This window comes from Mesoplodon mirus, assembly GCF_964341445.2.
Source record: "Mesoplodon mirus genome assembly, chromosome: 4".
Taxonomy (NCBI): Eukaryota; Metazoa; Chordata; class Mammalia; order Artiodactyla; family Ziphiidae; genus Mesoplodon; species Mesoplodon mirus.
The window spans coordinates 175,750,698-175,770,073 of record NC_138979.1 but is presented as its reverse complement, the minus strand read 5'-3'; the positions used below and the strand labels follow the sequence as shown (position 1 = coordinate 175,770,073).

At 36.9% G+C, this 19,376-nt stretch overlaps 1 protein-coding gene across 2 annotated transcripts in view; it reads left to right on the top strand.

The window, feature by feature from the left end:
• The window catches only part of RPS6KA5 (ribosomal protein S6 kinase A5), a 189,266-nt gene that overhangs the window by 100,847 nt on the left and 69,043 nt on the right, over window positions 1-19,376 (top strand). For both annotated transcript variants that reach the window (XM_082617202.1, XM_082617201.1), the window contains 2 exons: window positions 7,225-7,340; window positions 10,532-10,639. In XM_082617202.1, coding sequence (XP_082473328.1) covers window positions 7,225-7,340; window positions 10,532-10,639 — 224 coding nt within the window. The remainder of the gene's footprint in view (window positions 1-7,224; window positions 7,341-10,531; window positions 10,640-19,376) is intronic.

Genomic DNA, 19,376 nt, shown 5'->3' with positions numbered 1-19,376 from the left:
ATAATGAGAAAGATGTAAAGATTACATTTATTGTCCTGTATGTATTATTTCTCACAACTGAACATATGATGAGATTTGGACTGCAGGCAATTTGAGGTTCTACTCTCTGACAAGAACCTAGAATGTAGCTCTTTGTGGTCAAATTCAGAGCCATCTGCTTTAACAGGCAGGTGGGTTAAGATGAGAACTGCAGGGCAAGGCCAAGTACTTTTTTGGAGAAAACAGCCCTGGGCCCTCTCCTACAAGATATAAATTGACTTTCTTAAGTTCTGTGTCAGAAATATGTCAGCAATAATCTTAGGTTGGCACATTCTCAAAAAAGATGGAGACACGGGCTTCCCTGGTGGCGCACTGGTTGAGAGTCCGCCTGCCGATGCAGGGGACACGGGTTCGTGCCCCGGTCCGGGAAGATCCCACATGCCGCGGAGCGGCTGGGCCCGTGAGCCATGGCCGCTGAGCCTGCGCGTCCAGAGCCTGTGCTCCGCAACGGGAGAGGCCACAGCAGTGAGAGGCCCGCGTACCAAAAAAAAAGATGGAGACTCATTCTCTACTGTGAACATTAAAAAGAAATCATAGTACAGCCCCCTAGGAATGTCTCCTTCTGAGTACTGTGACATTCTGATGAGCCCTCCAAAACTTGATTAAGAAAAGCATGTAAAATAGATCAACTTTATGACCAAATATATAGAATTATTGGCTCTAAGCCTTTCAGATATTTGAAGGACAGGATAGTCAATTTTAAGACAGTTTTTCTGACAGTAATTAGCAATACCAGTTGCTCAGTGGGGCTGCTTCTGATAAATGATAGTAAAAACCATACCAGGAGGGGAAAAAGGGCAGCCTATATAGCATTTAAAAAATCACTGTTTTAGAGTCAGACTGCCCATGTTCATAATCCTTCTTCTCTCACTTAACAGATATGCAACTCTGGATAATTTTTTTAACCTCTCTGGGTTTCACTATTTTCTAGAGATTACCTGTTTTCTCTGGGGATTACACTATTATTTTAATAGCACCAACTTCGTAGCATTGTTTATGAGGATCAAATTTGTTATCATATCCAAATAGAACAGGCACATAGAAAGTGCCCAATATCTCTAGTTGTTATTTCTTTGTCTAGTCTTAAAAGCAGTGAGCTGTGATGAGATACAGATTTTAAAGGAAGGCAGCCAAAACCCTGTTTTACATCGCTTAGTTCTTATCTGCCAGGAGCCCTTTCCCACTTACCGTGACTAACCTGGGTTACTAAGATGCTGCTTCTACACAAACGGCAGTAGCCAGGAGTGTAAACTGAGCCAACACCACTTAGTCCATTTTCGTTGTTTGTCCACAGAGGCAAAAAGCTTCAGGAATATCAATAAACACTGGATACTCTCATGCTATTTCTTATCATGAAGAGAATAAAAACCGTTGGCATTGGCTTTAAAAAAAAAAACCCTCATGCTTGCAGTTTGTTGAGAAAGAAATTGGCAGAGACCTGAGAAATCTAATTTCTAGAATGCTAATGAATCCATAATTTTGACAGGAAAGTGTTCAGGGTAGATGAGTTGGCATGGACCAAGGCCCACCAGGCAGAGCAGATCTTAAATAATTGTAGTAGTAGACAGTTTCCACTCACGTGCTTTATTCCATCTGAACTTTTAAATAAGTCTTTGTTATGGAGAAATGTAATTTATGCCCAGTGGGAAAGGGGTGGGATGGGGGGTAGGGGAAAGTGGATGTTCCATGAGTTATAAAGCTGAGAAGACTCTTCCTCTCAGATGGTAGTAATGATCTGGCTTTTCATTGATGTCTTTGACCATATTCATGCCACTGCTAACTCTATCCCAGAATCTGCCTGCATGCTTGATTCCAGTGTTCTCTTTCAAGAGAGTAAACATTTTATATCAATAATTCAACTCAAATTGAATAATATCCCTGTAGTCTTTTCTGAATTTTGTTTTATTTGTTGTGTCACTGCCTGGCTAAGTTGTTTTTAGTTTCAAGGCTGAGCCCTAACCTTCCCCTAACAGAGTTGCTAGCTCTCTGGATGAAGACAGAGGTGTAAAGAGACCAGAAATGCAGTTCCAGCACATCCTCCGTAGGCAGAGATCTTGTTAACAATGAAAACTTCATGCTCCATTTCACTTTTTAAAGCTCTGAACCTCACTAGTCCAGTTCTAAATACAGTAAGCTCCAGGACAGCTATGCCAAGCAAGGCCAGAAGTCAGGGAGAAGCGATCTAAATGCTCAGGAGAAATGGCGCTGGGTGCGTGCGCTGTGATGATGAAGTTTATGGTGCTGGCGAGCTGTAAGACGCTACTCTCAGAAGTTGCCCATGTGCTGGCAGTCCGCATTCATTGGTTTGTAAATAAACTTCACAGGCACTTTTCCATTCAAAATTTTAATGCTGTCTTTTGAGTGATGTTCTGAAAACTTTTTTGGCTTGTAACTCCTTGGAAAATCCGATAAAAGCTGTGGACCCTCTCTTCTCAGTAGAATGCACACATGCTTACATATACTTGAAAAAATTGTGCATAATTTCAAGGAATTTATATGCAACCTCCTCTTAATGATCTAACTGGCCATAAGAAATTTATCTTCCTTTTCCTAAAAGGATTCCAGAAGGGCTCTTTTGTACCTTTTAACAGTCTTAGAATAAATAATTCAAGATGGTGATGGTGATGATGATAACTACCATTTATTGAGCTTTTACTATTTGTTAGACACTGTGCATTCCTCATTTCCAAAGGTGAACTTTGGATCATCCCTTCCAAATTTGTCCTTCCTGCAGCCTTCTCCATCTCAGGTAACACCAATTCCATCTCTTCATGTGCTCAGGTAGGGCTGGATCCTTATCACCACCAAGCTGTCACCTTTCTCCTAAGCTCCATCATCTCTCCTTGTTTACTGCAGGTGATCTCCCTACTTTCCCTCTTGAAAGTTCTCAACACAGCAGCCAGAGTCATTGATCCTGTTAAAATGGAAGTCGTATCATACCACTGTTGTACTCAACCTTCCAGAGGCTTCTTATTTCATTCAGAGTAAAATCTGAAATCCTTACAATGGCCAGAAACCTCTGTGCTATCCAGCTCCAGGGGCCACAAGAAAAAATAAAGAGAACCAAAAATGGTAAATAGGAAGGCTAATATGACAAACTCTAAATATGTACTTGCTCTCTTTTCTTTCAGCCTCTTTGAAAGACATAAAACTATATAAGGTAATAATTATAATGTATTGTTGGGTTTGTAACATATATAGTTATACTATGTATAACAATAATAGCTCAAAAGGGAGGAAGAAAGAATAGAGCTGTGTAGAAGAAATGTTTCTATATATCACTGGAATTAAGTTGGTATAAATCTGAAACTGTTTGTGATAATGTGTGTATGGTAAGCCATAGAGCAACCACTAAGAAAATAACTAAAAAAAGTGAAATTCATTAAAGAAATTAAAATGTTACACTAGAAAATATTTACTTAATGAAAAAGAAAGAAGTAAAGAGGAATAGAAGAACAAATAAAGATATGAAATATGTAGAAAACAAAAAAGTATATAAGTCCAACTATATCAGTAATAACATTAAATGTGAATGGATTAATCAGTACAATCAAAAGACAGAGATTGTCAGATGGGGGAAAGATGCAACTATATACTTTTTACAGGAGATACACTGTATATTCAAAGGTACAAACAGGTTAAAAAGAAAAAGGATAGGAAAAGATAAATCATGCAAATGGCAACCACAAGAAAGAAGGAGCGGCTATACTAATATCAGACAAAATATACTTAACAAAAACGTATACTAGAGATAAAAAGGGATACTTCATGATGGTAAAAGATTCTATGTTTATGGATTGAAAGTCTTTATATTACTAAGATGGCAATACTCCCCAAAATGATCTATAGATTTAACAAACCTCTCTCAAAATCCCAGCTTATTTTTTTATGGAAATTGACAAAGTCATCCTAAAATTGTATGGAAAAATCAAGGAACTTTAGAATAGCTAAAACAATTTTGAAAAGGAAGAATTAAGTTGGAAGACTCACACTTTTAAAACTTACTACAAAGCTACAATAATCAAGAAGTGTGGCACTGGAATAAAGATAGACATATAGATAATAGATTAGCATTGAGAGTCCAGAAATAAACCCTCACATTTACTGTCAATTGATTTTTTGACAAGGGTGCCAATGAGGAAAGAACAGTCTTTTTAACTAATGGTGCTGGAACAGCTGGATAACCATATACAAAAGTATGAAATTGGGCCCATAACTCACAACATACAAAAAACTTAACTCAAAATGGATCAAAGATGAAAAGTAAGAACTAAACCTATAAATCTCTTAGAAGAAAACATAGGGGTAAATTTTTGTGACCTTGGTTTTGGCAGTGATTTCTTAAATGTGACATCAAAAGCACAAGCAACTGGGCTTCCCTGGGCTTCTTAATGCAGTGGTTAAGAATCTGCCAATGTAGGGGACACGGGTTCGAGCCCTGGTCCGGCAAGATCCCACATGCCGCACGCAACTAAGCCCGTGCGCCACAACTACTGAGCCTGCGCTCTAGAGCCCACGAGCCACAAGTACTGAAGCCTGCACACTTAGAACCTGTGCTCCGCAACAAGAGAAGCCACCACAATGAGAAGCCCGTGCACCGCAATGAAGAGTAGCCCCCGCTCATCACAACTAGAGAAAGCCTGCGCACAGCAATGAAGACCCAACTCAGCCAAAATATAAATAAATGAATAAGTAAATAAATTTTTTAAAAAAGCACAAGCAACTAAAGGAGAAACAGATAAATTGGGATTTCTGAGGAGGGAGTGTGTGAAAATATTTTAAAATTGAATGTGGTGATGGCTGCACAACTCTGAATATACTAAAAACCATTGAATTTTACACTTCAAATTGGTGAAATTCATGGTATGTGAATTATATTTCGAATAAAAAAGAAAAAACCAAAAGGGGCAAAAAAGAAAAAACCCTTAATAGATGTTTCACAAAAGAAGATATAGAAATGTCTGATAAGGCATGGAAAGATACTAAATATCATTATTATTCAGGAAAATGCAAATTAAAACCATAACGAGATACCACTACATACCAAACAAAACGACTAGAATTATAACAACTGAGGGTACTAGGTACTTATCTTACAGAGATGCCCACTAACCTCATATCCCTGCTATTGATAGCGCTTACCCTGTAACACCACTCCAGGTGTCGCAACTCCTTCTGTTACAGTCCTTTGGCAGCCTATGTATCTACCTTACCAATGTTGACAGCTTGGACCACTGGATAGAGTTGGCTGTTCAGCTTATAAAGTGTGCAACCCTGTACCTACAAATAAAGCATATTTATTTTGTGAATGACAGGTCTTCACCTTGGGCTGTTGGTCTATTCTACAAGTAGGAAGTAGGTGACTTGATGTTGTTTTAGGTTTGTCTTCTTAGATTTGTAGTTAATTTTTCTTAGTCTCCCCAGTAAATGCAAATAAAACACTTTCTATGTTCCAAGAAACAATAATCTATAGTAGTTCTGATTCCCATTTTATAGATAAAGAACTGACACTGAGAGAGACTTTATTTGCTCAAGACAGGACACAGTGGAGCCATTGTCTAGTTCAGGTTTATTAATTATAAAGCCCAGGTTCTTTGGATTATATCAAATTGCCTCAAAGACAGGAGTACATTGGGTTTTTTGGGGGGTTTTTTGCAACTCACTTGCCTTTGAGTTTCAGAGTGATTTTTTTTTTAAGATGAATACATTGATCGTGACTTTAAAAAGCTCAGAGTTTAGCAGAGAAAGGAAGTATGCAAATAGACATTTTCAGTGCAGCAAGATAATTGCAATGGTATAAGTTTTTAAACACAGGGGGTAACATAAAAGGAAGTGATCAACTCTGCTGGAGTGGTTATTGAAGATGAGATAATTAAGTAGGACATTCAAGGGTGTGTAGGAGTTTGTCAGTTGGTCATCTGACCTCTGAATGCCTATTTCTGTACCATGACTAACTATGGAAACCATATGTGTAAACATCAGTATTAGATTTAAATAAGTAACTACTTAAAGGTAGAAAAAATTCACTGTTAGTTTGCAGGAATGCTGTGTTCCTTTACACCTTTTTAATAATTAGCTTTGTGTTAAGATATAATTAAAACCTCTTGGCAAAATACAAAAGTCTTAAAAGGGCAGTGCTTTTTGCTGGCATGTGCTTTGTAAAATACATTGCAAAACAACCAGCTTTTAGAGTTCTTTCATTCTGTTGCATCAGCTGTTTGGAATTTGAAGTTAAACGGGCAAGATAAAAATATGTGAGTTAATGAAGATTTTGCTTTGGTCTTTTATCAAATTGTGGTAAACTTGACAAATGAATATACTTGGGATACATGCTTTTCAGATTTTTTTTAGGAGAAAAGCTTTAATCTATATCTGTGACTGTTTTCTAGGTGTACATTGTTTCTCACACACAAATGTTGTGTAAGATAGTAATGGTTAGTCTCTGATAAAACTATTATCAGTTTATCAATAAATGTCTTCTTAGAGCCTATTATGAACACAGTTGTGGCTTATCCAGCTCCTAATTTATGTCTCACTGTAGCTTTTTTCTCTCTTATTTCATTATTCCTCTTGGGATAAAATGGGCAAATTGAAAGGCAAATGGGAATCATTTAGTTTCAGTGTTTTGATTCAGCCATGTTGTGCTACTTTTACTTTTGAGTTATGTGGAGCCATAAGAAGGCTACCTGCTACCTAATATGCATTTTTAGAAAGGCTCTCCATAGACAATTCTGGAAAATAGGGAATCTGCTTAAAAATAGTGACTGGCCACTACTACAAAGGAAAGGCTGGGAGTTTTGTTTTTTTCATTTTTTATTTTAGTTATTATAGTGGTTGATGTTTTGGTACTCTACAGCAAGTTAAGAAGTGTATGGTGATGGCAGAGGTTTCTGATATGCTGGATTTGGGAAAATTATTTAAATATATGCAGATTTCATGTAATAGTTTTAATAGTAATACTCTATGCAAATTCATTTGATTGTGGTTTAGGGTAGTCATTAACTTATGAAACTGTATTTATATGAATTTAGTAATATATTCTATATGAAACTATATACGAAGAATTGTACAAAAATAATGTATTAAAATCAATGCCTTATGGTTAATCCAAAGTGGTTAAAAGGAAATATTTCCTTTAGTTTATGAATACAAGTCAAAGACAGAAAAAATATATTTCATTTTTAGATTATATAAATGGTGGAGAACTTTTTACTCATCTTTCTCAAAGAGAGCGTTTCACAGAGCACGAGGTGCAGATCTATGTTGGAGAGATCGTGCTTGCCCTCGAACATCTCCACAAGGTAAGAGACGCTTAACCTTTGGGATTTCCTTTTTTAAAAAATCTAGTAACTGAGGTAATGATGGAGCTAAAAGAGCTAATGCGTTTACATGTCATTGTCTTCGTGGAGATTGTGGAAGCACACTCATAGACCATTACCAATTTTTTCAATTTTATTGTTCCCTTTGTAAAAGTCTACTTTCCTTTTATAGCTCCTGGGATGCAGATTAAAAAGGTAGAACCTGAGCATTTTTTTTATTTTGTTCATGAAAAATTCTGATGCTTATTACAAAGTATCATTAGAATAAAGTATTTTCATTCTTAAAATAACCTTTAAGATGAACCCACAAGTCATAATATGTATTTCCTTAATTGTGACTTACTCCATTGCAGACTCTGCCTGTGCATCTTCGGAGTATGTTTCCCAATTAGCTTGGAATATTTGAAAGAAGCACTTACCTATGCTACCCAGCTATCCCCCTCTCCCACTCTCGCTTTCTTTTCTTTTTTTTTTTTTTTACATCTTTATTGGAGTATAATTGCTTTACAAAGGTGTGTTAGTTTCTGCTTTATAACAAAGTGAATCAGTTACATATATACATATGTTCCCATATCTCTTCCCTCTTGCGTCTCCCTCCCTCCCACCCTCCCTATCCCACCCCTCCAGGCTGTTTGCTTTTCCATTTGGTTCACCCCTAAGGTCTTCTCTTGCTCCCCCTCCCCGCCTCCTGCTCCGTTGCCTTCATGTGGCATGAACTCAGTTACTCAACTTTTTCAATGGAATTCATATATGTATGTGATGCTGTTTGAACTCTATAAAATCGGTTTAAACTTTTAAAAAATATGATTTCAGATACTATTAATCTTGATCCAAGAAATTTTGACTAAAAATATTTTTTAATGAGGAAGCATTACTGTAGAAGCAAACAGTCATTATGTAGACTAGGCTTGTGTGTATTTCCAAGAAATAGAAAGTACTAGCATACTTTTTATCAAAGTTGTGTGAGACCATAGGAGGATGACTCAAGTCGCTAAATTCGGATGATACAGGTACATCATAAAGCCGCTGCTTTTCTTTGTTATATATTCAGATGCTACACTAGATTACAGATAAAAAAAAGATTGAAGTGCTGATTATGGAGCATAAAAAAGAAGGGAGAGAAATGAAGGAAAAAGGCAAGGAAGAAGGATGAAATCTTTAAAGGGGCAGGAAGATTAGAACTGCAGGATGGAGGAGACGAGTGGGAGAGGCTGTGAGAAAAGATGATGAGAAGATATAAGAAGGAAGGGATCAAGAAATGGGTAGATCTAGCCCAGAACAGGAACACACCTGGGCAGGTAGAGGGAGACAGGGTTCCGGATAGGAATTCTAAGGAGAGTGAATGAAAAAACGTCTAAGAACAGGAGGGAAGTAGAGAAGGCTCTGGGGCGCAGGGCGGCAGTGCCATGGAGTGAAAGGAAGGGGAGTGTAAGGTGGGGGCTGAACTGAAGTGATAGGAACAGGCATCTGTATTCCTTCTGATAGAACTGGTGGTGTGGGGATGAGCTTTCTGCCTATGGTTATTTTTGTGGGGTATAAAGTAGTTAGGACATTTTTATACTTGAGCCAAATTGGGCCAGGGAATAGGCTGAAAAGCTTTGTTTTATGCTTAGGGGAATCAGATGTAATTTTTATAATATAAAAACGATGGTGGAAATCACCATAAATACCAGAGTAAACACAAACAAAATACAAAGCTCTGACAGGTAAGCTAGTAAATTCAGTTTTTAGTTAGTATGAAAACTGTTAATTCTGTTTCTTAAAGGGAAAATTCATGAACATTCATTATTATTAAAACAGGGTAATCAGAAACACAGAGGTAGAGAACATGATGAGTACAAGATATAAATGTAATTGATATAGAGGGAAAGAATATAACAGATTAGATCTTAGCTATATTTCTCTTATTCTGACTACCTAAAAAGATAAATACAAAGAGATATAACACAAAGCTAATAATGATAATCTTGATATAGCTACTAACACTGAGTTTCTCAGGAAGAGACAAAAACGGGGAGTTTACTTGGAAGTGATGAGGTAAAGCAGGTAGTAAATAACTTATTCTTAAAATCTTTTCCAAAGAGGCTGTTTAAAAAAGTCATACTGGTTGTTAGGTGCTTGTAAGGCTTCAAGTCAAATGTCTGTTTAACAGACTGTGCATTTACAATATATAATAATGTTTTAAAATATGAAAAAAAAACCCACTGAGATTCTTGGAAGAAAATTGCCTAGTGTTTTTCCTTGTGTAATTTTTTGTTTCAATTTTAAGAAAGTATCAAGAATCGTATTTTTCATATACTTAGTGTTGAGGAAAGCAATGTTTCTAAGTTTAAAAACATTTAATTCGGGCTGACAAAACATGAAATGTGGAATTCATGCATATCAAGTACTTCTTATATAACTTGGGTAGATTCATTTATGTTATAGAGCTGAAGTGTTTTACTATAAAACTTACATACAAAACAAAATAGAAGGATATTTAAATATCTAATTGATTTACGTTGCTTATTTAGAACTAAAGATCAACTAAAATTAACCTGTGATCTTCAACCTTCGTGTTTAGGAGCGTATTATTCAACAAGCCTTATTAATTACCTATTTGACATATGACACTGTGCTAGATACTAGGTAAATGCATAAAAAGTGAAAAAACAGAGTTTGGATATGGTTATATCAAGAAAAGCAGGAAGTACCTAGAAAATATCAATTACTTTTAGGTAAGTACAATGTAAATATAGATGCTATAGGAATAAAAACAAAGAAATGACCAGTATGGGAAGTGGTTACTCAGAAAGCCTTCTGAAGCCATTAGAAGTGATGGACATGAATTGGCTAAGAAAGCACTTGAAGATCATCTGGAGTGAGGATGAAATCCATCAAGAACAGTAACCCAGGAAGAAGCAGTAGTCAAAGTAGACCCAACAGAAGCTAGTCCGACAGGAATGTACCCTCATTATATGGAGCATGAAGACATGGTTGCAGAGGGAACCCAGCAGATAAACCCTGAGATGGAAGAATTTAGATTTGCTCTGACCTGTGACTAAGAGCCGTCATAGCACCCTGAGCAGGAGAATGCCTTTTTTTGGTTTGTTTTTAAGGTAGATAAGAAAGACTTTCCTAATTTATTTTTTGGAAATTGTTATTTTAATATGCATATTTGTTTGTTTTTACAGTTGGGGATTATATACCGTGACATTAAGCTTGAGAATATTCTACTTGATTCTAATGGCCATGTGGTGCTGACAGATTTTGGTCTGAGTAAGGAGTTTGTGGCTGATGAAGTGAGTATTATATTTTAATTTGAAGTTAGTAAAACAGAATGTAAACAATGATGAAAAATTAGCTATAGCATGAGCGTTTAATGGGATAGTACTAAACAGATTATGGATTTTTGTACAAGTTTGCCCAGAGGAATATTTTGACATGGATAACTGTAAAGTTTTTAGTTTAAAATTACCATGGAACCATCCTGCTAGAATTCCAGTAATCCTTTTACGGATATATCAGAATTCCCCAGTTAAAAACAAAACAAAATTATGCATTTAACTTTCTCCATAAAATATAACTGAAATTTTAAAATAACGCTTTGGGCCTTTTAGGAAAATTGTGGCTTAGATAATAGCCAATAAAGAATTACAAAACAAAGCACATACAGTTTACATTATAATTACAAAGTAGGACATGTCATGATGGCTCTTTGAACTCACTTGACAAGAATAGCAAGGATCTACTAGACCTAATTTTTTAATAAACTTGCTGTTTTTTTGCCCATACAAACTAAAGTGTAATAGCTAATGTACAGATTTTAAATATGAAGGACTTTGCATTTTCAGCATTTATTAAAATTTGTTTATTATTAAAGATTTATTTAATAACATTTAAAATTGTACATTTACTAGTTGTAATTAAATACTATTTATGTAGCAGTTGTAATAAAAAGTACATTTTTACACGGCTAGTTTTTCAAGACAACTAAGTAATTTGAATGCCAGTTCCTTTCTATCCAAGAAATTATTGTTATAGTATACAGAATCATAATTAAATTTTTGTAATAAAGGACTTCTTTATTGTAATCTGGGTTCCAAATTAGGTGTATCTATTTCTGATTGTTTGCTTTTTAGAATATTGCCAAAGCAGTCCTAGGTGAGTTAGATAAGTACTAAAATTATGAAAACAAAGGATCCCAATTTTTTCTTATATCTATATTCATTCAATCACTTATCAATAAATATTTATTGACCACCTCTACTGTGCTAGATATTGGATAATACAGTGACAATAGGGAAATGGTCTCTGCCTTCGTGAACCTGAGGGTATAACAATATGTTGATTATCTTTGATAGAAAAATCATAGTTATGAAAAAGATGAGATGAATTTTTGAGGATTTTTCTTCAAAGTTTGATTTTTCAAACTTTGTTAAAAATTTTAGTGGCAACTTGAAAAATGTGACAGATGAAATATGTTGATGGTTGTTTCCTCACTAAACCCTACTACAAGTAAAAGTAAAGGCGTAAAATAGGCATATACTCAAAAGGGAGAGAGGAAAACAGCAACCAGATTCTGGAAGATGGACAGCAGAAATACTAGTTGTAACCGATTTAGCACACCTGAAACAGCTGAATCCTAAGCCAGTAATATGAGAATCCCCAAAGCAGGCTAATTTGCACCTCTGACCCCCAGAAAGGCTCAGGAATTGGGGGCACCAGGCATCGCTCAAAGCAAGAGTGCAGGACACAAGAGGATTAGTTGGAAGTCTATATAAGAAACAGGTACCCCCCAGATCTCAGATCTACACTATCCCCGTAGGAAACCTTGCCTTTCTGACCCTCATGGAAGACTGATAAGGTTAAATAGACAAAACTGTGGATTCAGGGACAGGGGGCACGGTTGAGGGAGAGGACACCGTCAAAGCTAGGGGGTGGCTTGGGGATTGCCACACTACACTGTGGAACTGCCATGGCCTCTTGCTTCCCCTTCCTTCTGAGAACGGTGGCTTCCTAGACAAGAGCTGGGAGGATTCCTCTCTGAGAACTGAGAACAGAAATCTACAGATGCTGTCGGCTAGTGGTTTTGCCAGTGAACTGGCCCAGCCAGATCTCCCTACAGTGATGCCTGTGGCTTAGCAAGCCCAGCCTACGCCGCAGAAGCACATTTGTGATGATGTCACAATTTCTCTTTATATTTTGACTTCATTGTATTTCAATATCATTAGTTTGCTCTGTCCTACAATATATGTAAAAGCATTATTCTGAGAAGGGGTTTTTCGGCTTCAACAGACTGTCAAAGGACCCTTGGCATGTAAAGATGGAGGACTCCCCCCACATAGAGAGAGTTGATGATCACTTTTTTCTCTCCCCGTGGAACCGCACGTACATTTACTCATTCACTTCATCAGTATTTGTTGAGAGACTTCTATCTGCTAGACATTAGGCTAGGTTCTGGTGATACTACAATGAAAGCATCAGTTCGTGAATCCTGTATTTCTGGACATGTGTGGCTGATCATTTGTCAGTAGGCAGAAACAGACGTTGGCACTGAGGAAGAGAAAACGTTTGAAACCAAAGCAAGAGGCAAACCAAAGTCAAACATGATCAGAATTGTTGGGTTTTAATACAGTAATACAAATTGGTAAAAACTGCTGGGTTCCTGAATCAGCTGCGTCACTTCTCACAAGAGAGACTTGTGTTTTCTGCTGGTCAGTTCAACAGCTATTCCTCAAGGGAATGAAGGGAATTCTTGTCGGATGCCACAGTTTTTGAGCAATTGGTTATTTTGGTGCAAAAATGAAACAGTGGGATTCAGTCTGAAGTGGAGAAGTAGTTTATAGATTCCCTTATTCACAATGCAACCTAGCTGCATTTCATGTAATTATGTGTTATAGTCATGTGTTATTAAGCCTTACAGTTTCATCTGTCTTCTCCCCTCAGACTACCAGCTCATTCTTCCTCTTAGCTGAAGAGGACATGCTGTCTTGCTAGGCTTCAGGTTTAACTCTTAGGGCTCATGTAGGGACTCTCCTTTTCTGAGTCCCCTAAAACTTGATCTAATGGTCCTTTGCTCCCCCTTTATTCCACCTGGCATCCACTTAGCAAGTGTCCCTGCCTAGACCTATTGCACCTCAAAAATATTCCCATCCAACAATTTCTATTTTGATTAGCTAGCATTCCTTTTGGGTTTCCCATGTCAGCCTGACTTATATCAAAATATCATTTCTTGGAATGGGCTTCTTTTTTGTCTGTTCCTACGCTACCGCCTTGGTTTTCAGCTTAAACTTCACTCTGAGGAGTTTCCTCCCTGGTTTCCAGTTTATATAGAGAGATTATACGTCTCTACCTCTATCTGTAACTGACCCCTCTTCTTGTCTACCTCTTCTTCTTCTGCTTGGACCCTTTCTGTCACCATTTAAGCAAGCCTAGTCTCTCCCATCTTAAATGTTTAAAAATGGAGAGATGAATGGATGAATGGACTGACTGATGAACAGCAAACAATCTCAGAATCCCCTATTCCCTTCTAGTTGTTGTCCTGTGTTCTCCTTTGTCAATATTTGCCTGTGCAGTCTATTACCCACAGGTCACTCACCCCTTAATCTACTCAAGTTTGGGTTGCACCTCCTACCAATTGACTGAACCTGTTTTTGCCAAGGCCACTATTGACCTCCATTTTAGCTATTTTTGAGCCCTCACCTTACTTGACTGCCTAGTAGTGTTGAACTGGAAATTGCGTCTCACCCTGGCTTCTGTGACGCCGTGCTCCCCTGCCTTTCCTTCCCTCTCTCGCTGTCTTTTGCAGGCTCTTTCTCTTCTACCTGAGGGTTCCTCACAGTTCTGTCCTAGGTACTCTTCTCGTTTTATGCTTGCACTCTCTCCCTGTGTGCTGGTGGATTCCCAAATATACATGGCCAACCCTGACCCCTCTTCTGGGCTCCAGACCCAAACATGCCCCTAGTGTGTCTCCCCTTGACTTTCTCATAGATCACACAAGCCCAGTATTTCCAAACGTGAATTAATACTCCCCCACCCAAATCTGCTTCTTTTTCAGTTTATCACAGTTTTGTGTATTACAAATTCTGCTCTCATTTGAGCTGAGAAATATTTCTATTTAATTTTCAGGAATTACTTTTTAGACATGTTTGAAGTTTCTACTCATGGTGTACTACTCATCTCTCTGTATATTTGTTAATTTAATAATCCAACAAATATTTATTGAGTGCCTACTATGTGCCAGGTATTGTACTAGACCCTAGAAATTAGTGGTGAAAGAAACAAATTCCTTGCCCTCATGAGCCTAGATTTTAGAAGTGTTCATCATTACCTCATATAATTATTTCTAGATTATAATTTGCTAAACTAAATTGTATACTGGATAAAATTGATTTATTTTAGAAGCCTTAACAATCTTTTATATGATAATGAACACTATACAAATTTGATACTTTTACTGATATGTTCTTTTCTCAACCACATAATTCCACAAATCCCTTGTAATTCTGAGAATAAAAGAAGACGTTTCTAAATATCTGCACACTGATATATGTTTTTCATAAGATTTTTTGAGCATATAGTTCAGCAGACATTTGTTGAGTTCTTACCATGAGTCAGTCTGCTAGGTATTGGATATATGATTTTAACATTGAAGACTTTAAAGGCATTTTTCTAAAAAGGGCATCTGTTCTTATTTATAAGAAAATAATGTCAAAGTGATACATTCATGTGTTGTTAATTACCCTATACTTAACTATGGTATATGCATTCTATGTTTTCATAATTTAACATTGAGCATTTGAAAAAATTCACAACAGGTTATTAACATGAATCCGCAGGTAGATAAATAAAACTAGAAGAAAAATAACATCTCAACATTTAAAACAAGGTAGCTAAGTTAATTATAACTCACTGACATGGTAGCTGTACTTAAAAGGAAAAGGCCTGTAGATTTTTCTTTCCAGAAAATAGAAAAATGCAATCTTTGGTCCCTTCAGATAATGTTATTCATTAATTAATTCTTTGAACATAGAAGAGGCATTTTAGTGTAGTGGAAAGAACACATATTGAAGTTAGAGGATCTTTTTCTGTTCTCCACTTCCTGGCTGTGTGACACTGGGCAAGTCACTTTGTCATTAACCCCCTCAGTCTTGGTTTCTTCATCTGTAAAATAATATTTGTCATACCTAATTTAAACAATTTTCATATGGATGCAATGAGTTAATGCTCATGAAAATACTTCTTTTTTTTAATTTTTTTATTTTTTGCTTTATAACAAATTTAATCAGTTATACATATACATATGTTCCCATATCCCCTCCCTTTTGTGTCTCCCTCCCACCCTCCCTATCCCACCCCTCCAGGCGGTCACAAAGCACCGAGCTGATCTCCCTGTGCTATGCGGCTGCTTCCCACTAGCTATCTACCTTACGTTTGGTAGTGTATATATGTCCATGCTGCTCTTTCACTTTGTCACAGCTTACCCTTCCCCCTCCCCATATCCTCAAGTCCATTCTCTAGTAGGTCTGTGTCTTTATTCCTGTCTTACCCCTATGTTATTCATGACATTTTTTTTCTTAAATTCCATATATATGCGTCAGCATACAGTATTTGTCTTTCTCTTTCTGACTTACTTCACTCTGTATGACAGACTCTAGGTCCATCCACCTCATTACAAATAGCTCAATTTCATTTCTTTTTATGGCTGAGTAATATTCCATTGTATATATGTGCCACATCTTCTTTACCCATTCATCCGATGATGGACACTTAGGTTGTTTCCATCTCCGGGCTATTGTAAATAGGGCTGCTATGAACATTTTGGTACATGTCTCTTTTTGAATTATGGTTTTCTCAGGGTATATGCCCAGTAGTGGGATTGCTGTGTCATATGGTAGCTCTACTTGTAGTTTTTTAAGGAACCTCCATACCGTTCTCCATAGTGGCTGTACCAATTCACATTCCCACCAGCAGTGCAAGAGTGTTCCTTTTTTTCCACACCCTCTCCAGCATTTATTGTTTCTAGATTTTTTGATGATGGCCATTCTGACTGGTGTGAGATGATATCTCATTGTAGTTTTGATTTGCATTTCTCTAATGAGCAAAGATGTTGAGCATCCTTTCATGTGTTTGTTGGCAGTCTGTATATCTTCTGTGGAGAAATGTCTATTTAGGTCTTCTGCCCATTTTTGGATTGGGTTGTTTGTTTTTTTGCTATTGAGCTGCATGAGCTGCTTATAAATTTTGGAGATTAATCCTTTGTCAGTTGCTTCATTGGCAAATATTTTCTCCCATTCTGAGGGTTGTCTTTTGGTCTTGTTTATGGTTTCCTTTGCTGTGCAAAAGCTTTTAAGTTTCATTAGGTCCCATGTGTTTATTTTTGTCTTTATTTCCATTTCTCTAGGAGGTGGGTCCAAAAGGATCTTGCTGTGATTTATGTCATAGAGTGTTCTGCCTATGTTTTCCTCTAAGAGTTTGATAGTGTCTGGCCTTACATTTAGGTCTTTAATCCATTTTGAGCTTATTTTTGTATGGTGTTAGGGAGTGATCTAATCTCATACTTTTACATGTCCCTGTCCAGTTTTCCCAGCACCACTTATTGAAGAGACTGTCCTTTCTCCACTGTACATTCCTGCCTCCTTTATCAAAGATAAGGTGACCATATGTCCGTGGGTTTATCTCTGGGCTTTCTATCCTGTTCCACTGATCTATCTTTCTGTTTTTGTGCCAGTACCATACTGTCTTGATTACTGTAGCTTTGTAGTATAGTCTGAAGTCAGGGAGCCTGATTCCTCCAGCTCCATTTTTCGTTCTCAAGATTGCTTTGGCTATTCGGGGTCTTTTGTGTTTCCATACAAATTGTGAAATTTTTTGCTCTAGTTCTGTGAAAAATGCCAGTGGTAGTTTGATAGGGATTGCATTGAATCTGTAGATTGCTTTGGGTAGTAGAGTCATTTTCACAATGTTGGTTCTTCCAATCCAAGAACATGGTACATCTCTCCATCTATTTGTATCATCTTTAATTTCTTTCATCGGTGTCTTATAATTTTCTGCATACAGGTCTTTTGTCTCCTTAGGTAGGTTTATTCCTAGATATTTTATTCTTTTTGTTGCAATGGTAAATGGGAGTGTTTTCTTGATTTCACTTTCAGATTTTTCATCATTAGTATATAGGAATGCCAGAGATTTCTGTGCATTAAGTTTGTATCCTGCAACTTTACCAAATTCATTGATTAGCTCTATTAGTTTTCTGGTAGCATCTTCAGGATTCTCTATGTATAGTATCATATCATCTGCACACAGTGACAGCTTTACTTCTTCTTTTCCGATTTGGATTCCTTTTATTTCCTTTTCTTCTCTGATTGCTGTGGCTAAAACTTCCAAAACTATGTTGAATAAGAGTGGTGAGAGTGGGCAACCTTGTCTTGTTCCTGATCTTTGTGGAAATGGTTTCAGTTTTTCACCATTGAGGATGATGCTGGCTGTGGGTTTGTCATATATGGCCTTTATTATGTTGAGGAAAGTTCCCTCTATGCCTACTTTCTGCAGGGTTTTTATCATAAATGGGTGTTGAATTTTGTCAAAAGCTTTCTCTGCATCTATTGAGATGATCATATGGTTTTTCTCCTTCAATTTGTTAATATGGTATATCACGTTGATTGATTTGCGTATATTGAAGAATCCTTGCATTCCTGGAATAAACCCCACTTGATCATGGTGTATGATCCTTTTAATGTGCTGTTGGATTCTGTTTGCTAGTATTTTGTTGAGGATTTTTGCATCTATGTTCATCAGTGATATTGGCCTGTAGTTTTCTTTCTTTGTGACATCCTTGTCTGGTTTTGGTATCAAGGTGATGGTGGCCTCGTAGAATGAGTTTGGGAGTGTTCCTCCCTCTGCTCTATTTTGGAAGAGTTTGAGAAGGATAGGTGTTAGCTCTTCTCTAAATGCTTGATAGAATTCACCTGTGAAGCCATCTGGTCCTGGGCTTTTGTTTGTTGGAAGATTTTTAATCACAGTTTCAATTTCAGTGCTTGTGATTGGTCTGTTCATATTTTCTATTTCTTCCTGATTCAGTCTTGGCAGGTTGTGCATTTCTAAGAATTTGTCCATTTCTTCCAGGTTGTCCATTTTATTGGCATAGAGTTGCTTGTAGTAATCTCTCCTGATCTTTTGTATTTCTGCAGTGTCAATGGTTACTTTTCCTTTTTCATTTCTAATTCTATTGATTTGAGTCTTCTCCCTTTTTTTCTTGATGAGTCTGGCTAATGGTTTATCAATTTTGTTTATCTTCTCAAAGAACCAGCTTTTAGTTTTATTGATCTTTGCTATCGTTTCCTTCATTTCTTTTTCATTTATTTCTGATCTGATTTTTATGATTTCTTTCCTTCTGCTAACTTTGGGATGTTTTTGTTCTTTCTCTAATTGCTTTAGGTGCAATGTTAGGTTGTTTATTCGAGATGTTTCCTGTTTCTTAAGGTGGGATTGTATTGCTATAAATTTCCCTCTTAGAACTGCTTTTGCTGCATCCCATAGGTTTTGGGTCGTCGTGTCTCCATTGTCATTTGTTTCTAGGTATTTTTTAATTTCCTCTTTGATTTCTTCAGTGATCACTTTGTTATTAAGTAGTGTATTGTTTAGCCTCCATGTGTTTGTATTTTTTACAGCTCTTTTCCTGTAATTGATATCTAGTCTCATAGCATTGTGGTCGGAAAAGATACTTGATACAATTTCAATTTTCTTAAATTTGCCAAGGCTTGATTTGTGACCCAAGACATGATCTATCCTGGAGAATGTTCCATGAGCACTTGAGAAAAATGTGTATTCTGTTGTTATTGGATGGAATGTCCTGTAAATATCAATTAAGTCCATCTTGTTTAATGTATCATTTAAAGCTTGTGTTTCCTTATTTATTTTCATTTTGGATGATCTGTCCATTGGTGAAAGTGGGGTGTTAAAGTCCCCTACTATGATTGTGTTACTGTCGATTTCTCCTTTTATGGCTGTTAGTATTTGCCTTATGTATTGAGGTGCTCC